The sequence below is a fragment of the Condylura cristata genome, unplaced genomic scaffold (genome assembly GCF_000260355.1).
Source record: "Condylura cristata isolate star-nosed mole 26May11 unplaced genomic scaffold, ConCri1.0 scaffold00003, whole genome shotgun sequence".
NCBI classification, from domain to species: Eukaryota; Metazoa; Chordata; class Mammalia; order Eulipotyphla; family Talpidae; genus Condylura; species Condylura cristata.
This window is the reverse complement of record NW_004567104.1, coordinates 29695568-29719153: the sequence shown is the minus strand read 5'-3', so window position 1 is coordinate 29719153 and position 23586 is coordinate 29695568. Positions and strand designations below refer to the sequence as shown.

Here is a 23586-nt window from a genome sequence, read left to right as displayed (position 1 = left end):
GAACAGGCAAATCGACGAAGTACACTGCTGAGGGGAGCAGCGGGCGGGTCAGGAGAGGTCTGCCACGCCATGTGGTCACCTTGGGGCAGGCGGGGATCGAACTCATGCAGAAGTGGCTTTAGCTTCTTAGTGTAGTGCTTCAACCCGCTGAACCACGAGGGAGGGCCTCAAAAATCTCTTTTAAAAACTGTCTTAAGAATAGATACCGGACTTTCAGATGTGCTATTTTATAAATCTGTGGCTATTTCTAGTTCAAGAGCACATGAAGGAAATTAAAATTTGCCATCACACAGATATGTAGTTGTAAAAGGGAGGAATACTTTAGCAGTCTTTTACATGACTGTAAATATCCTCTTTTGATACAACATAACATGGTTTCTAAAATCTTAAAACCAAAGAAACTTCTATAGACTGTTCTACTAAAAACCCATTGGTCTATATAGTAGGCACTAAGTTGGCCCTCAATTATCCCCACCTCTCAGTACCCATTACCTGTATGTGAATAACTTACATGTGAGTAGGATCAAATAGAATGTAGCAGAAGTGAAGGAATGAGGTGCTACTTTCAAGATCAGTTTTCAAGGTTACAAGATACTGGCTCCCAACTTACCCTCTTTGGCTCTTTTATTTGCTCTGCAGTTAGGAACAAGTTTCCAGTCAAGAGCCACAAGTTTCAAGTTTTTAAATGGCTTCAGCCGTGGCTGACACTTTGACAACACCCCTGTGAACCACTCTAACAAAAGGCACCCAGATGAGACACACCTGGATTCCTGACCCACAGAAGCTATGAGATAATTACTGTTTTAGGAAGCTAAATTTTGTTATGCAGTAACAGATATATTTATACATATATATATATATATATATATATATACATACACAAAGATATAGAAACTTAAATATATGTGTAACCCATCTTGCAGTCTGAACAAGATATTTTAATTATGTATGATTTTGAAATGTCTCACATTGGTCGTTTGAAAATATTTGTTCACTGAGTTAAGCGAACTCTCCAAATATTAACCATTTCATTATGTGATTTAAAAAAAAAAAACACCACCACTAATCTCATTAGAAAATCTTTACATGTCAGGACATTAACAGTTAGCTCAGGGCCTTCCCTGGTGGTACAACAGGTTAAAGTACAGCACTATGATGTTATATGCAATCACTGCAGCATAAGTTCAACTCCCAGCAAGGGAGGTGACCCACATGCCGTGGCAGATCTCTCCTAACTGCATTAGTGTATTTCAGTCAATCTGCTTGTTCTGCTCCCCACTGTGTCTCTGGTGAGTCCTCTCACCCCCAGGACCTGTGACCTGTACCCCAGTTCTGTATGCACAAATAAAGAAATCTTTTAAAAAATATACTGATTTATCTATGCATACAAGAACTGGGATGTAGGGTAAGGTGTCAGGGAGAGGATTCACCAAAGACAGGGTGGGGAGTCAGATGTACTGAAATACACTGCTGTAAGGGCAGCAGCAAGCAAAACACTAAGTCTGCTACACCATTATGGGCTAGCTCCCTGGCCTTCAGGGATTGAACTCATGCTGCAGTGGCTGGCAATAGGGTGACAGAACTGTCTTTAACCTCTACACCAACAGGTAAGCCCCTGGGAAGTTTTTTAAATCAATGGTAACAATGTCAGTTATACGCCTTAAAGTGATAACAGACTTTGCTCATTTTCAAGAAAATGTACGCAAAATGCCTAACTCTAAATAATTAGTTTGTCAGTAAAAATAATGTTGCATGAAAATAGCAGTTAGCTTAGCTCCTATATCAAACAACAGAACAAGTGTTTTTTTTTTAATAAGTGCTTTTTCTTAAGGTAAACAGAATGCAAAAATGTTTTATGTATAGCATCAATCTTGGTTCATCAAAAACGTTAAATTGACGCTTTTTAAAAAATTTGTGTGTGTGACAATGAAGATTTCAGTAAGTTGTAGTTAACTATACACGTCCAGTTTGGGGCCACAACTTGACCTACCATTGCTTCTAAGCCATCATACCAGTATCAAAATACTGAAAAGTAAAAAAAACTTTAAAGGTATTATTATAAAAAAGCTTTATAATCATATCAGAGCCCCTAAAAGGGCTAATAATCTCCAGGTCACATTTTAGGAATCATACTTTAGATCAATTCTGACTCCCACCCCCTACTATTGAAAAAGATGAAATTGAGGCCCTCTCTGGTGGCACAGCAGGTTAAGAAGCTAAAGCCACTTCAGCATGATTTCAATCCCCACCTGGGAGGTAATCCACATGGCGCAGCAGAGCTGTCACGCCCGAGTTAGCCTGTCGGCCCCCCACTCTGTCTCTGGTGAATCCTCTCACCACCCCTGCACCTATACCCCAGTAAATAAATAAATCTTAAAAAAAAAAAAAAAATGAAATTGTGTCCTTTGAGGAGGTGATAATGTTAAGTGAAGTCAGAAGGTGAAAGACAATTACTAATAGGATGCTTTGCTCATTTGTACGATATAAAGAAAACAAACTGACAAAAACATGACAAAAATAACCTTTACACTCTGTGAAAACTATTGGGGGGTAGGAGTGAGCAAGAAGGGGGGAAAGAGGATAGACAGAGGGACATAAAGGTGATAGGGAAGTAGTAATGGAACTTTTGTAGAGGTGCACATGTTGAGGTGAAGCTATGCTTCTGAAAAGTATATAAATGTGTAAACAAATGGTTAATCAATAAAATTTGATAGTTGAAAATCAAATAAATCAGTACTACCCTAAGAAGAAAACAGTTCTCCAAAGACATTTTACAAGTTATAATTAGTTCTAGGTAGGACTTCCTAACCATATAAAATATTCTTTATCCCATTCAAACCAGAGGGTAACAGTAAGAAAATAGAGTTTCCTTTTTTTTTTATATCTGTGTGTGTATATATGTATAAGATATATATAAGATATATATATTTTAAGATTTATTTATTTATGAATACAGAACTGGGGTACAGGCCAGAGGCGCAGGGGCGGTGAGAGGATTAACCAGAGACAGAGTGGGGAGCAGAACAGGCAGATTGTCCAAGTCCACTGCTGAGGGAGCAGCGGGCAGGTCAGGAGAGGTCTGCCTCCTCAAGTGGGATCACCTTGGGGGTGGGCGGGGATTGAACTCATGAGGAAGTGGCTGTAGCTTCTTAGTATTGTGCTTTAACCCACTGTGCCACCAGGGAGGGCCCCCCCTTTTTTAAATATTTATTTATTTATTCATACAGAACTGGGGTACAAGCCAAAGGTGCAGGGGCAGTGAGAGGACAGAGTGGGAGGCAGAACAGGCAGATCAACGAAGTACACTTGAGGGGAGGAGTGGGCCCGCCAGGAGAGGTCTGGCCCACCATGTAGTCACCTCCGGGGCAAGCGGGGATCGAACTACTGAGGAAGTGGCTTTAGCTTCTTAGTGCTGTGCCTTATGCCACAGTGCCACCAGGAAGGGCATAGGGTTTCAATGAAAAATCTTTTGCCTCTGTTCAACAGTAAAATAGTACAGAGTCTATTTCCTCTAGCCTGCCCCACTGAATATTCTGCCTTTTTTATGCAATAAATAAAATACAGTTTCCAAGGGCATTACTCCCCAGTTTCATAATCTATTTATAACTCTTATATGGGAACAAAATTATGAAGTGTTTTATTACTTCTGATATATTAACAGCACAATGATTGGGTGAAATGAACAGTTCAGAAAGTACATCTTATATTTCAATAATCAGAAATTATAGTGTTCTACCTTTCATCTTAATTTCTGAATCTGGATAATACATTCCTTGATTTCTTGCTACAATAAATTCCAAAGCAGCCAAATTAAGGATAGATCATATAAAAACTCCCAACTAAAGTGCTTTTTCAAATCAAAAGATACAGCTTAGCTTTTTTTCATCCTTTTCTTTCCACTTTCTTTTCCTTTATTCTTTTTACCTTTTTAACAGGCTAAATTGCTCTGAATTAACATATGCACAATATTTCCAGGTGTCTAGAAACATTTCTATGTGCTTAATCTGTACCTGCCTAATAGATTACTATTTTATTTTTATTTTTTAATAAACCAATTAATGCCTAAAAGAATCTGGCTCATAAAAGGGAAATAAGGGGCGTATTAAACTAAAACTATAAATTTTCTTTAAATATAACTAAACCTTTCGTTTTTACAATTTTCTCTAACTACCCAGATTAATTAATAACAAGTATATAGGTTAGGGGTTACTTTACCAGTTTACAAAACTGGAATAGCATTTCTAGAAATTAGGAAAAAATGAAGGCATATCAAGACAGTAAGCACGTTAAAAACAAAAATTAACTGGAGGTTTCTACCTAACAAGAGATTAATTTCCATTAAAAGGCAACTTTTGGGGGGCTAATTTTTCTCTATTTAGCCTTCTGCAGTAAATATCAACCTTGTAATCTGGTTTATTCCTTATGAAAGAACCAATTTTGCAACTTTCTATGTGGGGAGTACACGGAATTTCAAATATCGACTCTATACTTGAAGTAACAATCTCTGAGCAAGCCTCAAAAATAGCTTCAACAATGAAATCAAATTAAACTAAGGAAAAAAGGTGAACTTACCACCAAATAAAGGCTCTGGCTCTACCAATATTTCTTGCTTTTGAGGAATCGGGGCTCGTACTTCTTCTCTATTAAGGAAAAGGTGAGAAAGTACCAAAATGAAAACTTTGTTACCTGCTCTATAAGTACTGAGAATACATTCAAATTAGTAAGTAAAAAAAACCCACTATATTTAGTGACATTTAAGAATCACAATAAATCATGATAAATAATGGACAGTTCCCAAACAGAAACCAAATGGATTAAATTACCTGGCAAAGATAGCTCAAATATTTAAAAAAGAAAGAGAACAAACAAAAATGGTGGGGGGGCGGAGGGGAGATTTGGAAATTTACCAAAGGGTGAAAATTATTGAAAAAATATAGGTTTAATAAAAGTATTATTATATTACTACATCAAATAGATCAGTAAATCACACAAATAAGCTCAAATCGGTAATGAATGTGTTATAAAGACTACAGATATTACCTTAGATTATTTATTAAAAAGAGCCTAGTAGAAACAAAACAGTAAAACTACTAAATATTTTTAAAGCCTATAAATACTTCAAAGTTTATCACTACAAAATACACTAATGTTCCAACTCTTCCAATTAAAAAATGCTCATTTAAACACTTTAAAAATGATGATATCCCCATAAATATCAATTTATTTAAAATTTTGAACTCAAATACTACTCTGCTGATTAATGCTCACAGCATTAGTAACAGTAAGTTCCAAATTCATTGTGTATAATACAAGTCTATTTAAGAGAGGCATAATGTTTCTGATTACTGTTTTCAACAGTAGTAACTGAACTTGAGGCTGTTTTTTGACAAGAACTATCATAGTATCCTCTAATCAAAGAGTAACCTTGAGACAGAGAAATCTACAAAAAGCCAAATTACTGAAGGCTAAAGGATAAGTCAAAATTATCTTAAATACCCTTTTCCAAAAGGCATTAAACTTTGTTCACTGTGGATTTTAATCTAAAGGTGTAGACAATGTGTCTGAAAAAAAGATGTATTGATCCTCTTTCATGAAGAGAAAAAAGCACATTAATTATCCTTTAAAAACTATAAATATACAAGTTGTACCCAAAGAAATCTCCTTTTTGCTATATCTCATTTAACAGGATGTATATAATTACCTTAATCTACAAAACTTTACTCAAAATAAACCTTAATCTGATTAAGTAAGTGAATCAGCCAGACGGATTAAGTAGTAGCCTATACACAGAAAGATTTATTGATTACTACATAATTAAGGGTATCAGTTACAATACTGTCAGCTACCTTAAAAGAATGGAACAAAAAGATAAACTGTAAAGAGTGAAAGTTACAGTTTAGGAAACAGAAACCACATTAAAATGCTGATCAAATTAGGAATACAAATAATCTAAGTGAAACTATAATGTAATTCAGTAGAAACAGACATTTATCAAAACTATTTTCAAGCACAATTTTAAAAAAAGGTTTTATACAGTCAGGAGAGATATGTTCGCCAAAATTGGCTATGAATTCCTGTTATTCAAGATTCTATAAATTAAACTGTGCTTTTATACTGATTTCCATTAACGTTTGAGCTATGCTGAGGAGAATATAATACTGTACCTAAAATACATGGCCAAAATTGACAGGAAAAACTTTATTAAATATTAATAGTGGCCTCTAAATTATACTTCAGATGGAAACATCATTACTCTAGAATCTGAAGCTAGATCAATAAAAGAAGCAGTTACACCCCAAATGTTATTTGGCTTTTTAAAATTTTTGATTTAGTAAAGAGAGTCCATGTCTTTTGCCTATTCAGTCCATGTCTTTTGCCTATGTTTTGTTTAGTATTTCATGTTGTAAACAATGAGTTATAGTTATGTAAGATCTCACCTACGATATTTTAAATTGTTTCAAAAATCATGACATCCCTCTAAGTAGCATTTATCGCTAATAATTTTCAAAGACTAATGAATGCCTGTTGATGTTATACAACAGGTATTCACTTCATACTCTCCTAAGCATCAAACGTTAAGAGCAAAAACACCAAACCCGTTCACCAATGATACTATTTTCTATATATTACAGCTATAACTGCTGACGGTTCTTCTGATGATCAACTTTAACAGGTGAAATGACTAGAATTATTTGTCTTCAAGGAAACTCAAAACTTTCTGGGACAATGCAAACAAATCTAAATTTAGGAAATTTGAGCTTTATTGAACTTTACTTCTATAACTGCCACTTAGCTTGGGAAAATCACTGGATCTCTGCTTCCTCATCTGTAAAGTGAGATGAAATCCTATTGGTTTTTCTGAGGATTAAATAACAAACATGACAGTGCACTAGATAATTTAAAGTATAAAATTTTCTGCTTTCAAATTTTTTAATTTTTACAAAAACATAGTATTAACCTAATTGTTAAAAATGTAACTGTCCCATTGAGGCAAGGGGGTAACTCCTAAAAACAAGTAATAAATTCATACTCTGTATGTGGTCTGACAGTAGAGACACTTGCTGAACTGGTACTGGGCTCTTCAGCAATTCCTCCACCATCCAAAAACATTGTGACTGCCATCTCCAGATTATTGTTGCAGGCTTCAAGCATATGTTTTCCTACACTTTCACTTGCACCTGAAATAGCAAAAAGACAGGAAAAAAGTTTGTTTTTTTTTAAAGACACATTCTTACATCCAGTTCCTATTAGAGCACAGAATTTCCAAGCAAATTAACAATACTTTCACCTCCCTTTTAGAATAAATGACTTACTTTTTAATCCATTTTGTTTACTTTTACACTTTTTCAGAGAATAATGTAAAAAATACAGGACTATAAAAGCGGCAACACTAAAACAGAAGCATTCCATCACAATGAAACAAAATACTAAAGTATGTGCCACTTCTTTAAATAGACCAGCTATATATTTGTTAAAAAGGTAAAAAGAGAAAAAGAAAAAGTCTTTGTTGTAAAAACATTTTAGTAGAAATAATTTTTTTTTTTTAATTAATAACAGGGCCCTCCCTGGTGGCGCAGCGGGTTAAAGCACTGCACTAGGAAGCTAGAGCCACTTCCGCATGAGTTCGATCCCCGCCTGCTCCAGAGGTGACCACATGGCGCAGTAGACCTCTCCTGACCCGCCAGCTGCTCCCCTCAGCAGTGTACATTGTCGATCTGCCTGTTCTGCTCCCCGTTCTATCTCTGGTGAATCCTATCACCCTCTGCATCTCTGGCCTGTACCCCAGTTCTGTATGAATAAAAAAATAAATAAATAATAAATTAAGAAAATAAATTAATAACAATGGGAGAGAAATAAGATGGAGCTTTTTTCCCCAAAGACAAAATAGTCAAAACCTGGCAAGAAATGTCAATCCTCATTTAAAAGTGATCTTATCACACATTCTAAGGTCAAGCAAACTCAGCACAGTCTGTTAAATGCAACATAAATTGTAAAAGCACTCTAAGAAAAACAATTTTACAACATGTATTAAGAAGCATAAAAATACTCATTCCAGTAATTTCGGGTTCTAGCCAAAAAAAACCACACGTCCATAAATATTAGTATACATCAGTCAATACTGAAAAACAAATGTTCAACAGTACTAGAGTCAAAATCGTAGCATCTATTTAATGGGAGCATCTGTGGTCATTACAAAGCATCTCATCAGGTTTTCAATTTTGAATGCTATTCCTTCTACCGAATTATGTTCCTCTGAATCTCATTATGTAAGGTCTTTTGGTATGTGTTTCTGCGGTTTTTGGTTTGCTTGTTTGCGCCTCTTCTCACAACCCCCTCATCTGAAAATGTGTTAATGTTGTTATCATTCCTGAAAGACCATTTCACTGGACATTCTATTATTTCAAGGCTGACAGCTATTTTCTCTCAGTACATTGAAGATAGCAACCCAGTCCTCTGGCTTCTGTTGTTGCTGCTGGACAACCAGCTGCCAGACTAAAAAACATTTTTTAAAAAATTTATTTATTGGCCCTCCCTGGTGGCGCAGCGGGTTAAAGCACAGAACTGAGAATCTAAAGCCGCTTCCGCATGAGTTCGATTCCCGCCTGCCCCGGAGGTGACCACATGGTGTGGCAGACCTCTCCTGGCCCGCCCACTGCTCCCCTCAGCAGTGTACTTCCTCAGTCTACCTGTTCTGCTCCCCACTCTGTCTCTGGTGAAGCCTCTCACCGCCCCTGAGCCTCTGGCCTGTACCCCAGTTCTATATGCACAAATAAATAAATCTTTAAAAAAAATTTATTTATTTATGCATACAGAACTCGGATATAGGCCAGAGGTGCTGAGGGTGATAGGATTCACCAGAGATAGAACGGGGAGCAGAACAGGCAGATCAACAATGTACACTGCTGAGGGGAGCAGCTGGCGGGTCAGGAGAGGTCTACTGCACCATGTGGGTCACCTTCCTGTCCAGGGATTGAAGTGGATGTGGCTGCAGCTGTGGTTAACTTCATAGTGCTGTGCTTTAACCTATTGCACTACAAGGGAGGACCCTAGAAAACATTTTTATAACAATCTGTTTTTCCTTTATATTCTTTAAAGATCTTTTCTGTCTTTGATCTGAAGTTTCACTCTTAATTTGTTGGGGATGATATTATTTATCTTTTTTGGGATTCACTGGGCTTCTAGTGTCAACTTTTAGCAATTCTGAAAAATCCTCAGCCATGGTCTATAATTACCTTATCCTCCACCCACTCACACTTATTTTCTTCTGGAATTCTGGTAAGATACATATTAGAACTCTATACTCTATTGCTGAACTGTTTTTACCTGTTTGCTGAGTTTTTAATTTCAGTTTTTTTATAGAAGCTGTAATCCAATTATACCAAATAATCTGCTCAGTCATGTTTCAGAGATCTTTACTTCATACTCATTAAAATTCTTTAATTTCTTCAAACATAGTCATTAAATTTATTGAAATTACTAAGAATATAAACTTTAATGTAGTATCTGTGGATCAATGTCTTATTTCTCCTGGCTCTTGCTCATTGTACCAGGATTTCTGTGCCTTTTTGGTAATATTTTATTGTGCTGGGGAGGTGGGTGAGGATTTTAATCCACAAATTATTTAAGCCTAGATTTAAGATATGTTCTTCCTAAAAGAATTAATTTGTTTTTGTAAGGCACCTGTGAATGCTTTAAATACATTCTTAGCTTCAAGACAACGTTTTACAAAACTACATGGGAAATGTGAACCTGTTACAAATTCTCAGTAACCCCAAGATTGAAACATTGAAGTATGAGCCTCATAATTGAGAGTAGCACCTTTCAGGTTCCTCTCTTTAGGAAGGTCAATCACTTTGTTTCTTGTTTCCTGTACTCTAGGAGGTTATCCAAAGAAGTTCAGAACCATTCTGTATGGGCATATTCTATCAGGAGGAAGGCTTATTTAAATCTAGCTAGCATCTGCATTCCCAATTTCATTTCACTTCTAGCCTCAGAGTGTTCCTTTACTTTCTTGCCAGTAGAAGCATTTTGAAAGATATTTTTAAGTACATATTTTATTCAGGATTCTTTTTCAGCAGGAGGTTTATTCATATTATATCTCTACTTCAGCCCTAGTGCTAGAAATGAAAGTGCTGACTATACTTCTAACATCTCCCGTTTCTCTTCTCTACTACTAACTGTAAGTCTTTAAATCAAGTCCTTAATACTTCCTACCCGGATTACACCAATGGAGTCTTAACTGACCATCACTCTATCTTCCACCTTGCTGCTGAGGTTTCAAAACACATGCCTGATTACCTACCTCCCTCCACCATCGGCACCACTCCTATCAACTCAAGTCCCTGGCCCTTCCTCTCCACTCTTTTAATGGTTCTCTGATACCTACAGTTTAAATTCCAAAGTCCTTAGTGATAATATCTCAGCTTATCTCTCTGGCTTGCACTCTCCTTGTCCCACAATACACACCACACAATTCAGTAAAGCCATACTGAATTACATACTTACAAGGCCCTTGTCTTCCTCATTTTACCTCTTTATGTCTATTTCATGCATGTCAAGATTAACCCAAGTGTTACTTCTCAGTATGTATGCAAAACATTTCTTATACTCCCTCCCTACTCCCTTCCCTGTGATTTACTTCTATTCCATATATGACTACACTACTAAGCAGTAAATAAATTCTGGTTTACTCTTCTGGCTCCCCAGAAACAGTCGAAGCTTCATGAACACAGGGTTTCGTTTTTGTCTTGGTATCCACAGCACTTAGTATCCATGTTTGATTACAATCATTTTCTAATATGCTGACTTAGAGACAGCTCATAGTCCTTCAGCTCATCAGTTAGTATACCAAGGAAAGAGGAATCAAGTTTCAGCCAAAACAACTTTCCTCTATCCTTTGACTTTTACACCGTATACACATATATTTATGTTTTAAATTTCATTCATAAAGCAATATAGTTACTCTGTGGAAATCACACAGAGCAAGTGGCTATTTAAGATAAATAAACTTACCATAAAGCATCACATACAAACTTTTTAGTGCTATACCTCAAACAACGGTTAAGTGAAAACCACATACTCCAAAAATGTTAAATGACACAGTGTAACTAGAGCTTGGTCAGCTGGCAAAAGACATACATCTGGCCCTCCCTGGGGGTGCAGCGGGTTAAAGCACAGCACTGAGATCTAAAAGCCGCTTCCGCATGAGTTCAATTCCCACCTGCCCCGGAGGTGACCACATGGTGTGGCAGACCTCTCCTGACCCGCCCGCTGCTCCCCTCAGCAGTGTACTTCATCGATCTGCCTGTTCTGTTCCCCACTCTGTCTCTGGTGAAGCCTCTCGCTGCCCCTGAGCCTCCGGCCTGTACCCCAGTTCTGTATGCACAAATAAATAAATCTTTAAAAAAAAAAAAAAAAGACATACATCTAAGATGGTAGGTTAAAAAAAACATTATTTTATGAAACATGAGTGGAAAAGAATATTACTATACAATACTGTGATTTAATGTTAAATCAAAAAATATATTACAAAGAAAGCATTTGATCATTCCACCTTAAATCTCTAGAAATTTAGATACCTGTTATTCAAAAACCTTTTTGGGAAACTGGACACACAATTGCATCATTGGGGTTTGTCTTATATCTGGTTATTTATGGTAATTTAAGGTCTAATTAAATATGACTACAGAGGTATTTTTTCTTGTACAGGACAAGAGAATAAAGGGGCTGATTTAGGAAAACTTTTTCCTCTGGCCAGTCCATTACCCGGTAACGAAGAGGAAACATTCTTCATACTCCTTTTGTTTTAGGAGTGGGGGCTGGGGGGTGGTACAGTATAGACATTAACAACCGGGATGTTCTTTATTAAATATAAGATTGAATCCTAGTTCTATCATTTACTACTTAACTTTCAACTAGTTACTAATTCCTCTAAACCAGTTTCCCCAGTTATAAAATTAAATTATTGTCAACTTCTCAAAGATCTTGTATCAATTAAGAAAATTCACATTAAGGGCCTTTCCTGGTGGCACAGCAGGTTAGGATACAGCACTACAAGCTGGCTGCAGCAGCCTCAGTGTGAGTTTTATCCCCAGCCCCAGAGGTGGCCCACATGGCACAGCAACTTCTGTCTCACCCACTGTGCCCCTCAGCAGTGTACTTTGTCGATATGCCTGTTCTGCTCCTCACTCTGTCTCTGATGAAGCCTCTCATCACCCCTGCGGTGCTGGCCTGTACCCAGTTCTGTATGCATAAATAAATCTTTTAAAAAAAATAAAATTCACATTAAAGGCCCTCCCTGGTGGCACAATGGGTTAAAGTACAGCACTACGAAGTTGTCCATACAGAGTTCAATTCCCAGCCATGGAGGTTACCCACATAGCATAGCAGATCTCTTCTGACACTCCCGCTGCTCCCCTCAAGCAATGCATTTCAGTCAGTATGCCTGTTCTGCTCCCCACTCTAACTCTGGTGAATTCTCTTACCCCCTGCATCTCTGGCCTGTAGTCACTTTTTGTATACATAAATAAATCTTTTTTTAAAAAAAGAAAATTCACATTAAAGAACTTAAATAGCTCTAACTAGCAAATAGCCATTAAAAATAGACTATTCCCAGTTATATGGGGCATTCAAGCTACGCATCAGTAACAAATGAAAAATATTGAAAGCATGAGGTGTGAATATTTATAGATAGCTTATAGAGAAGCACATTTTGTGAAGATAGTAAACAGGCAGAGTAAGACATCTCAGTTTTCTCTCTCATTAATCTGATGCGATGAACATGTGTTTCACTCATGTTAAACACTCATTTTTTAAAAAGATTACAATGAAAAAACAAACAGCATTCAGTATGACTGCTGTAAAATCAGAAAAAAAAAAAAAAGTACAGCTAACTACTCCAAAATTTCCATAGATCTACTGAACTAACAGTTAAAAGAATTTATTAAAGGGAATGACTAAACCACAAAAAATAATCTATAATAAAACAATAACTGATATTTGAGACAGAGTAATTAATAATCCACACTTAATCAACTAATGCTAGAACCTATAGGTTGACATATCTGCAAGATGGCCCTCTTAGTATCTATTGACAATTTGACAAGATAACTTCCATCACAGTAGTTTGTCAGAATAATGATCCATAAAGTTTTCCCAAAATTTCTTTTAGGAAGCACATATCAAATATCGGCAAGACTGATGAAAATAGTTATTAGAGAGGGATCCAACATGAAAAGTACACCTTAACTTTTTAAGTAAAAGCCAAATTACCTGAAACACCTGTATGTGTATGCATAATAGGTCATTTTTAGTATATCACTAAGTATATCATTTTAGAAACAAAAGTAACTGAATGACAATTAAAAGTTCCAGTAATTCTATGTCAGGATTAAAAGCTTTTAGTAATGTGAACATTAAATGAGGGGCCTGGCGAGAAAATAATAAGAATTATGAATAGCCATATACCAGAGACATTTTGTGGGGGTGGAGTGAGGAATGGGACCAAAAAATGGGGGGGGGGGGAGTGCATATCCGGGACTATAGTGATGACACACAGGTGACTCAGTGATGGGAAACCCGTGGGGATTACTACTGAGATGAGGGGGAAAATGTACAAAATGATGTAAAAATAAACTTTAAAAAAATAAATAAAAATAAATAAATGAGGGGCCTGAGGCAGGTAGGAGAACCTTCTAACATTTAGTGGAGAAAGCCAAGGCTGTTACAGTAAGCTAAAAATGTATTCTACCTCTCCCCCAAAGACTACTCAAACCTTCATTTAAGAGATATAGCCACTAAAAAGGTAAGAGAATATATATTAGATCACAGTTTATATTCACTTGTTACAGCAGCTGCAAGAAATTACTAAGTGCTGAATACTCTGCCCACGCAACAAAAAATTGACAATATGCTAATAACATTGCCACTGAAGAATATGAGGAAGTGAATGAAGATTAATTGCAACAAGGCAATGTTAAAGTAAGGAAAGATAAAACAATACAGGTTAAAGGAACAGTGATAAACAGATTTAATCAAGGGACAAATTTTACTATATACTCAGGTAAATTTTCATGGGTCAGTTATAAAAATCTGAACTTCTATAATTCAGAACAACATCTTTTTTTTTAATATATAACAAAGTAGTTTATTTTTACATCATTTTGTACATTTTTTTTTTCCATCTCAATTGTAATCCCCATAAGAACATATCTTTTTTAAAGAGGGAGTTAAGGGCCCTCCCTGGTGGCGCAGCGGGTTAAAGCACTGCACTGAGAAGCTAAAGCCACCTTTGCATGAGTTCGATTCCCGCCTGCCCCAGAGGTGACCGCATGGCGAGGCAGACCTCTCCTGGCCCGCCCGCTGCTCCCCTCAACAGTGTACTTTGTCGCTCTGCCTGTTCTGCTCCCCTCTCTGTCTCTCACTGCCCCTGAGCCTCTGGCCTGTACCCCAGTTCTGTATGTACAAATAAATAAATCTTTAAAAAAAAAAAAAAACGAGGGAGTTAAAAAATAAGTGTGCAAAAAAGATGTGGTACATATACACAATGGAATATTATTCAGCAACCAAAAAAAAGAAACACATGCCTTTTGCAACAACATGGATGGAGCTGGAAAAGATCACGCTTAGTGAAATAAGCCAGAAAGAAAAGGAAAAATACTGGATGGTTTCACTCAGAGCAGGAGTATAACAGACCAGGCGAAAAAATAATAATAATAATAATAAACAGTTATATACTAGAGACAATTTATGGGGGTGGAGTGGGGAACGGGATCAAAAACAGTGGGGGGAGGGAAATGCACTGGACGTTGGTGAGAGCACATGGGTGATCTGGTGATGGGAAACCATAGGGGATTACAACTGAGATAAAAACATGCATAAAATGATGTAAAAAAATATTTTTTTTAAAAAAGTGTGCAGATTTAAAATACCAATAAATCTGTTTAAATGGGCTTATTTTGAGGTTCAAATGTTAAAGTCAGCAGCATAGTTTAATCTAACTCAGTGTCTTATTCACACTGTTATAAAAAAATACCATGAACCAGAGGCTTAAATAACATTTACTTCTAATACTTCTAGAAGCTAGGAAGTTCAAGATGAAGATTTCAGCAGATTTGGCAATAGAGTCCCACTTCCTTGTTCAGTTATCTCACCATGCTCTTACAAGATGGAAAAGGTAAGAGCAGTCTCTCTAAGTTCTCTCTCTCTCTCCTTTTTAACATTATTTATGCATGCAGAACTGGGGTACAGGCCAGAGGTGCAAGGGTGGTGAGAGGATTTACCAGAAACAGAGTGGAGAACAAAACAGGCAGACTGACCAAGTACACTGCTGAGGGGAGCAGCAGGTAGAACAGGATCTACTGAGCCATGTGGGTCACCTCCCAAGCTAGCAGGGGATTGAATTTGTGCTTTAGTGGCTGGCTAGCTTTGTGGTGCTGTGTTTTAATCCACTGCACCACCGGGAGGACCCTAAGGTCACTTTTTTTAAAGGTCCCAATCACATTCATAAAGATTCCACCCTCAAGAGTTAACTGACCCCTCCAAAAGCTCCATCTCTGGAAATATCACATTGGGGGGATAGTATTTCAATATATGAATAGGGGAGGGACACATATTCAGTCTTTAAAATGCAATAATCTGTAACCTTTAAAATACAATAATCTGTAACCGAAGGCTGGAGTTCTGTCTTTACTGTTTCTCACATGTATCCATTTTATTTCTCTCTTGCCTTTTCCCCTTTCCATTTGTTTAAAGCTGGCTAATGGGGGATGGGGGATGGGGGGCTCCCAGGTGGCACAACGGGTTAAAGCACAGCACTAGGAGGCATTTGGTTTGATCCCCAGCCAGGAAGGTAACCGCCATGGCGTGGCAGACCTCTCCTGACTCTTCCACTGCTCCCCTCAGCAGTGTATGTCAGTTGATCTGCCTGTCTTGCTCCCCACTCTGTCTCTGGTGAATCTCCTCCACCCTCCTGCACCTCTACCCCAGTTCTTGTACACATAAAAACAATTACATCTTTTAAATAAATAAATAAATAAAATAAAGCTAGCTAATGGTACCAAAGGAGATTATTTAAGCCTGCATGTGGCTATTTTCTTGCTGCTTCTTAGCTTACGTTCTCTCCATTAATGATTTGACATTAAAAAAAAAATCCAAAGCCTGTAATACAGTCCCATGTCTCCACCACAGATGGAAGAGTCAAGATATAGATCAAATTTTAAGTCCTTCATGCCTATCCTATATACTACTTTCAATGCCAAAAGAAGAATAATCTCTTCACTAATGTTACCAAGCAGAGTGAGTGAAGGGCACTCCAGAACCCCAAAACCTGTCTGTTCTAAATAGGTTTTACCATCCATCGCATCAAAACATATTCTAGTGCATAAGACCTTAACAGAAAGTAATTTTAATACAATTATTATGAGCCAAAAAAAGTTTCCAAATCAAGTTCCTTAAGTTACCCATCCCCTTGTGAGTATATGCCTACCCAAACAAGGATGGCCCAAAGCAGGGCCATTGAGGCCCAAAGCCTGCCTCAAGTTTGAGGTACCTCCTGGTGGGGACCCATAGAAAAGGAGGCAGAAGGGGCCTGCCAACTCTGGAAGAAAAAGAGCAAAATCAAAACTGTTAACCTCCCAAAGTGTCTCTCACCATGTCTTCTATGTCTCCCAAGTCCCTGGAAGAAGTCCAAGGCCAAGAAGCAAGTGAAGCGCTTTCACATCTCTCTTTACTCCATGAGCCTCCCTCCTCCAGGCTGCCTCCTTGCCCTCCATACTTCTCCCTTCCTTCTCCCAGCCTCCTTTCCAGCTTTTCCTCCTTTCTGCTCAGCTGTACCCTTCCTTGGGTGGGCAGGGTACCTGGAACATCCCATTTCCCTGTGGACCACTCTGTTATTCTTATCAAGAAAACAAACTATGGCCCTCCCTGGTGGCGCAGCAGGCTAAAGCACTGCACTAAGAAGCTTAAGCCACTTCTGCATGAGTTGGATTCCCTCCTGCCCTGGAGGAGATCCACATGGTGAGGCAGACCTCTCCTGACCTGCCCGCTGCTCCCCTCAGCAGTGTACTTCCTCAATCTGCCTGTTCTGCTCCCCGCTCTGTCTCTGGTGAATTCTCTCACCTTCCGCATCTCTGGCCTGTACCCCAGTTCGATATGAATGAATAAATAAATCTTTAAAAAAAAAAAAAAAGAAAGAAAGAAACCAAAGTATAGCAGTCAGAGAGGATTTTTTAAAAAGAAAGAAAAAATAGTTCCTCTATGGACCTCTTATTGCCCCAGAAGAATAGAACACAGAAATAATAGAGATACAAAGAGGTTACTTGTCAGTTCTACAATGCCCCTCAAAAGGATAACAGTTTGTTAGACTATCCACCATGGAAATGGTTGTGAGTGGTGACTGGAAGAAATGTAAAGTAAATTCAGCCTCATCCATTTCCCATCCTGGAGGTTTTTGTTTTTTGTTTTTTTAAGATTTATTTATTTGTGCATACAGAAATGGGGCACAGGCCAGAGGCTCAGGGGCGGCAAGAGGCTTCACCAGAGACAGAGAGGGGAGCAGAACAGGCAGATGGACGAACTACACTGCTGAGGGGAGCAGCGGGCAGGTCAGGAGAGGGTCTGCAGTGCCATGTGGTCACCTCCGAGGCAGGCAGGAATCAAACTCATGCGGAAGTAGCTTTAGCTTCTCAGTGCTGTGCTTTAACCCAGTGTGCCACCAGGGAGGGCCCCATCCTGGTGTTTTTAAGAAGCATTTAAAAGTAGGAAACATTTTTGTTTTCTGATTATACACAAAAGCTTAATATACAAGAGAAATGGAATGATTAAGTTAAAGAACACATGCTGATTTTTGTTGTATTAACAAAGTAAACTACAATGAGCAAAGCAGTAATATGGTGGAAAAGGCATGAACGTGAGAATGAAGACACCAGAGTTTTCACCCCTGTTCTGCTCTTACCTAGATCAGTGTTACCTACCCACAATACGACCCTCAGACCAGCTACCTATTACTAGTTCATGACAAGATAAAAACAACTGCAGGACAGGTACTTAGAATTGTTATAGCAATCTGATAGTGTAATTTTATGTCTAGTGAATCTAATAATTAAAAATGGTGCTTTAAAGATTTATGGATGGCAAATTATCATGAGAAAATGCCCAATACTGTTAAGTCATTAAGTAAAAGCAAATTAAAACTATTATGCCATATCATTTAAATACCTATTAAAAAATGGAATTTCTAGAAAAAACTAGTATATGGTAACTAGAACTCTCAGACATTCATTATTGGTGGAAATGTAAACTGGTATACTGACTTTAGAAAACAGTTTAGCAATTTCTTATATACCTATATGGGTATATATGATTTAATAATGTTTATGTGTGTCATACAAGGGAAATGAAAATATATACAATATAATATTTTTAGCAGCTGTATTTATAATCCTCCCAAATTGAAAACCACAGTTGTTCATTCACTTTATAAATGGATAAACTGTAGTATGTCCATATAATAGTATATATTCACTAATAAAAAGGAAGAAAACTATTCATATCACAATGACATGAATAAATCTCATATGCAATATCCTAAGTGAAAAAAACCAGATTCATAAAACTATATACTGTGGACCTCCCTGGTGGCATAGTAGTTTTGTTTTTACTTAGTGACTAGTACTAGTCACTGGGCATTTTCTCATAATAATTTGCCATCCAAAAATCTTTAAAGCACCATTTTTTTATTATTAGATTCAGGGGGTAAGTCTCAGTATCATGAAGCCATCCACTGCCACTGCAGCATGGATTTGACCCCCAGCCAGGGAGAGCTGGCCTATGTACATAGTACAGCAGGTATCTTTTGCTCCCCTCAGCAGAGTATTTCTGTCAATCTGCCTGTTCTGTTCCCCAATCTGTCTCTCCACCCCCCAGCCCCACACTACCCCATACCTCTGGCCTGTATTCCAGTTCTTGTATGTATAAATAAATAAATCTTTAAAAAATAATAAATGAAATAGATCTTCAAAAATTTTTTTCTTCTGGAAAGTCTTTGTTGCCATTCCCCCTTTTTTTGTGCTCCCATACAGTTCCTATCATTCTCCCAGTTTCTAAGGACAGCCTCTATGGTAGTATCCCCTGAATCTGAACCATACCTGATAGCAGACTATCAATACATACTTAAGTTATCACTAAGAGTCTATTAATAACCCAAAAAGGTGTATTACCTCCCTAAATTTCTGTTCAAACATCATCACCATTTGAAATAGCTCTCAAAATTCTAAGTTCTCTTTTGATATCTAAAATATTTGAAACAGCATTCACTGATTTTAGTACTAATACAAGAGAAATGTAATGCATACAAGTGTAAATGAGAACTGGTAATGAAGCCAAATATTACACACATAAATTTCCAATTTCTTTAATAAATATGCATTCACTCAACAACTTTAGAGAATGATTAAACTAAGATCTCTTCTGCAAGTGTAGTCAGATAATGGCATTAAATATACAAACGTAAACCATATACAAAGCATTAAGGAATTCTATACTAGCAACCTCTTGTACTCTTCTCAGCCTCCACTTGCTACTTCCTCACATTTTGTCCTTACCTTCTATTTTACCTATTCTGTAACATCTAGGTGTCCCTCTTTTTATAAATTACTATGATTATATTTGTGCATTTTGTATTTGTATAGCTAGATGTCTGCTCAAGTTAAGTGTTAACAGGGTACCAACATGGTTCAAAACATTTTTAAACTGTTCTATTGAATTACTACCAGATCCAGCAGTAATTCTTTCTCATGGTTTGAGAACTAATATGCCTGTGAGTGTCAACTCATTCAAAGTCATGTATAATGAATATCAAGGAAGATCAAACTGAGTAATATTACAAGATATGGTACATATATAAAGAAATAAAACTGGTTTCTTATATAGCCTTAAGATGACTGGAAAGTCACCAATGGAAAAGGTATACAGCCTCTCAATGGAAATACTTCAAAGGCCATTATTTCCCTGGGCTACTTGCTTCTCAAAGAATTTGACCATGGGGGAAATGCTGACTAAACAGTTAAGTGAAAATTGCAGAATTCTAAATTATACAAGCTAAGATCCACATTGTAAAAATAAGTATATAAATGCAAACAGGCTATGCAAAATAATGTAAATACTGTTATTCTGAGAGTGGAGATTTTTTATTTTGCAAAAAAATAGTTCAAACTGTTGTGATAGCTAGTAATAATGTTTGTAAAGATCATTACTTCACACTCACATATTATACAGAGATTTGTTCTATTTAGTGAAAAAACTTAAAACTTTCTATTTTCTCTTATTTTTAAATTCCACAGAGAAAATGAGACTTGTATTTTTGAAAATGCTTTGCCTTTACCAGTATGTTAGGCTTCCAGGTAAGTAAAATCTTGAAACAACTTAAGTTCTTAAGATTAGTTTTGTTAATCCAGCAAAAAGTATCAAATGTCTTCCCACTGTGCCATCAAGGAGGGCCCTAAAATCACAAATTTTCTTTTTAAAATATGTGAAAAAGATTAAAGGGGTGAATCATTTGTTCCCAATAGTTAAACACTATTTTGTTTAAAAAAAAATCTCAAAAATTATTAGTAGAAACTCATGATATACTAAAAAGAATCTATGGTATTTTCCCTTTTAGAGACTTCCAGGTGGCATTGTCTACTGATGTTTCCAACTTGATACAGGAATAAAAAGACTGTGAAAAGGAAACAAGGCTTGTAGACTTGTAAGTTAACAGAACTCAAGCAATTAAGTCTCTTCATCTCACAACAATTGAGGTGTTTATTCTCAACAGAAATGTTGCACTGAAAGAAATAATAAGAGGCACTAAAACAACCAGGTTCCTGAGGGATCGTAGTTAGCATTAAAAATTAAAACTAGGGGCCACCCTGATGGCATAAAGGGCTGTCTCAGCACTGTGAAGCCACCCTCTGCCACTGCATCATGAGTTCAATTCTGGCCAAGGAGCAGTAGAGACCTGTCCTGACCCACCGGCTGCTCCCCTGAGCAGTGTATTTCAGTACTTATGCCTGTTCTGTTCCTCTCTTCTCTGGTGAATCTTCTCAGGCTTTCGCACCTCTGGCCTACACCCCAATTGTTGTGTGCATAAAAAAACAAATCTTTTTTTAAAAATCAAAATTAAATCACTTCTAGAGAATATAAAGAAAATTAACAATAATCACTTCTATATCTTATTTACTACAAATAATTTCTTATCTAATCAATACTTGCTTATATATACACGATACTTTTCTAATTTTCCCAGTAATAACGACCTGCTTAGAAACTGAGAAATTACATCTTTCAATAGTCCAATCACAAATTATTAAGAAAAGTATTTCATTTTTGTTCCAACTTTATAACATTTTATTTTATCAACTGGATGGATGTCACATGCCCACAAACTACATATCACATCAAATATTTAATTAGAGTGAAAAATAAAACTAATTTAAATTACACACATAACGGCAACTTGCATACAACCTGTAATGCTTAAAACAATATAAAATTTTACATCAAACTAGTTGGAAACGCCTTCCGGCACCTAACCCATTACCAGATAAGTATAAATCTGCTAACGGAAGAAACTAACATTCTGACCTCCTTCCAAAATGACAAACCAGAAAGGCAAAATTACACTCAAGCACATGGAGTACTCGTCTCTCAAATCACTCCACAGAGAACTTCATCATTTGCTCCGCCCTCTAATAACTCATGCAAAAAAAGTTCAGCACCATCAGACAGAAACAAGACAGAGAATTCATAGAATGGCTTAGGGCTTTCCTCCAGGTTTAAGAGGATCTGCGTGTGCCTTCAGCAGGGGTGCAAAGGAAAGGAGAAACCGAGGGTTTGGGGGATACTGACACCCAGAAACTGATTTTTCTCTCAAAGAAGTTTCTGCCGCCATCCCCATTTTATCAGCAGGAGGCCCCGGCGCCATCGTCTCAGTCTTTCTGATTTTATTATGGGGAGGTGGGAAACGCCACCCAGGATTCCGCCAGGCCTTCCCTACCAAGGTGATGGGGGCTTCTTTCCTCCTCATTCGTTTCCTAAAACCTCAGTCTTGCAGCTACCCCTTACCAACCTCCCTTTCTGGAAGACTATACCCCGCGATCGGTAAAGGCGCTGCCGAACCCACCAGCCTCGCCGTTAAGGCGGGAGGGCCGGAACAAGCCAGGGCCACCGCGAAGGCTCCGAGGGGCCCAGAAAGGGGAAGGGGCAGGCCAGGGGCCGGGGGGAGGGGGGGGCTCAGGAGGGCGGGGGAATGACCTGGCAGAGGAAGAAAGGAAAAAGAGAGTAAGAGGATGCAGTGCGCCCCAGAGCTTGCACTGTGAAGACCACGGAGGAGGAGGAGGGCGGTGGCCCGGGTGCGGCCCCCCCACCTCTCCCGCCCCCAGGTCCCCGGGCCGGCGGGGGCGGATCGGCTTGGCCCACTCCAGGAGTCTGGGCAGGCAGAGAGTAGGTGGGGGTGGCCCTCCACACTGCGAAAGGACCGACAAGGAGGGTGTGGGGCGCGTGGGGGCGGGGGTCCGTCTCCCGCCTGAACCCGTGGACCCGACGCCGTCGTCGCCTCTTCCTCAGGAGGGAAGACGAGAGCAGGGGTAAAGCCCGAGGGAGGGATGCAAGAAGGTAAGGGAAGTCCGGGGCAAACCGGCCGCCCGTTCCAGACCCCACTCTCCACCTTCCGGTAACCGCGTCTCTTACCGGTGATGGCGGTGAACTGCTGAATTAACCCCTTCAGCGCCGACGACGCCGCGGAGCCCCCGTGGGCAGCCATCTTACCGCCGCCGCCGCTGCCGCCGAACAACAACACAGACACACACGGACCGCCCTCCCCCACCTCGCCGCGCGCTTTGCGCAGGCTCATTGACCGCTCTAAGCCCCGCCTCTCTGCCCCGCCCCTCGACTTACGTTAGTCGGCGCATGCGCACTTGATGTCGGCGGTGGGGGGGGGGTCTCCTGGCTCTCGCGTCCTGTTGCTGAGTTGCTGCCGGCAGCCTCATCCTCCTGTACAACGTCTTTCTGGTGCCTTCCTCTCCAAGCTCCCAGGCCAGTGTCAAGGCGGGTTATCCGTTCCGGGCTTCTGAAGGAAGCGTAGGCTTCGGCAGGCAGTGGGCTCTTAAGCGTTTCTGCTTCACAAATTTTGTAAACCGATGCCAGTATTTTTATTTTTTTCTTTTACTGCTTCACGGCTTTCTGATAGATTTTCTGCAGCTTCCATCAGAATAAAAAACCTAGATCTTCTCACTGAAGCGACTTCTGCACCTGCTTCCCAACCTCTAAACTAATTTTTGATTAACCTAGTGCGGCAACTCATCCAGCGGTAGTAAAATACCAGTAAAAATATTCGTGCCAATAAAGCGTTGGACGCAGACACGTTGTAGGCTTATTTTTTAATAGTACATTTTAATATTGTTCCTTTTGCTTTCTCCAATAAATCCAATTTGTTTCTCCAATAAATGTCAACATTTACCTCCTCCCAAGGTCTCATTCAGTGTCCTACCTATAAGACGAAGAGATGTCATTTTTTTGTAAAAAGAAAATATGGATATACAATAGAGA

At 38.5% G+C, this 23586-nt stretch overlaps 1 protein-coding gene across 3 annotated transcripts in view; it reads right to left on the bottom strand.

Annotated features, from left to right (window-relative positions):
- LOC101623086 (UBX domain-containing protein 7) overlaps positions 1 to 22826 on the bottom strand; it is a 64709-nt gene extending 41883 nt beyond the window's left edge. For 2 of the 3 annotated variants that reach the window (XM_012732989.1, XM_012732984.1), the window contains exons 1-3: positions 22729 to 22810; positions 7031 to 7178; positions 4573 to 4640 (exon numbers count right to left, since the gene is read on the bottom strand). In XM_012732989.1, coding sequence (XP_012588443.1) covers positions 4573 to 4640; positions 7031 to 7178; positions 22729 to 22801 — 289 coding nt within the window. In that variant the 5' untranslated portion in view covers positions 22802 to 22810. Of the gene's footprint in view, positions 1 to 4572; positions 4641 to 7030; positions 7179 to 22728 lie in introns of all 3 variants that reach the window. The other variant, XM_004675130.1, reaches the window with a different exon arrangement.
- Between the last annotated feature and the right edge of the window lie 760 nt (positions 22827 to 23586).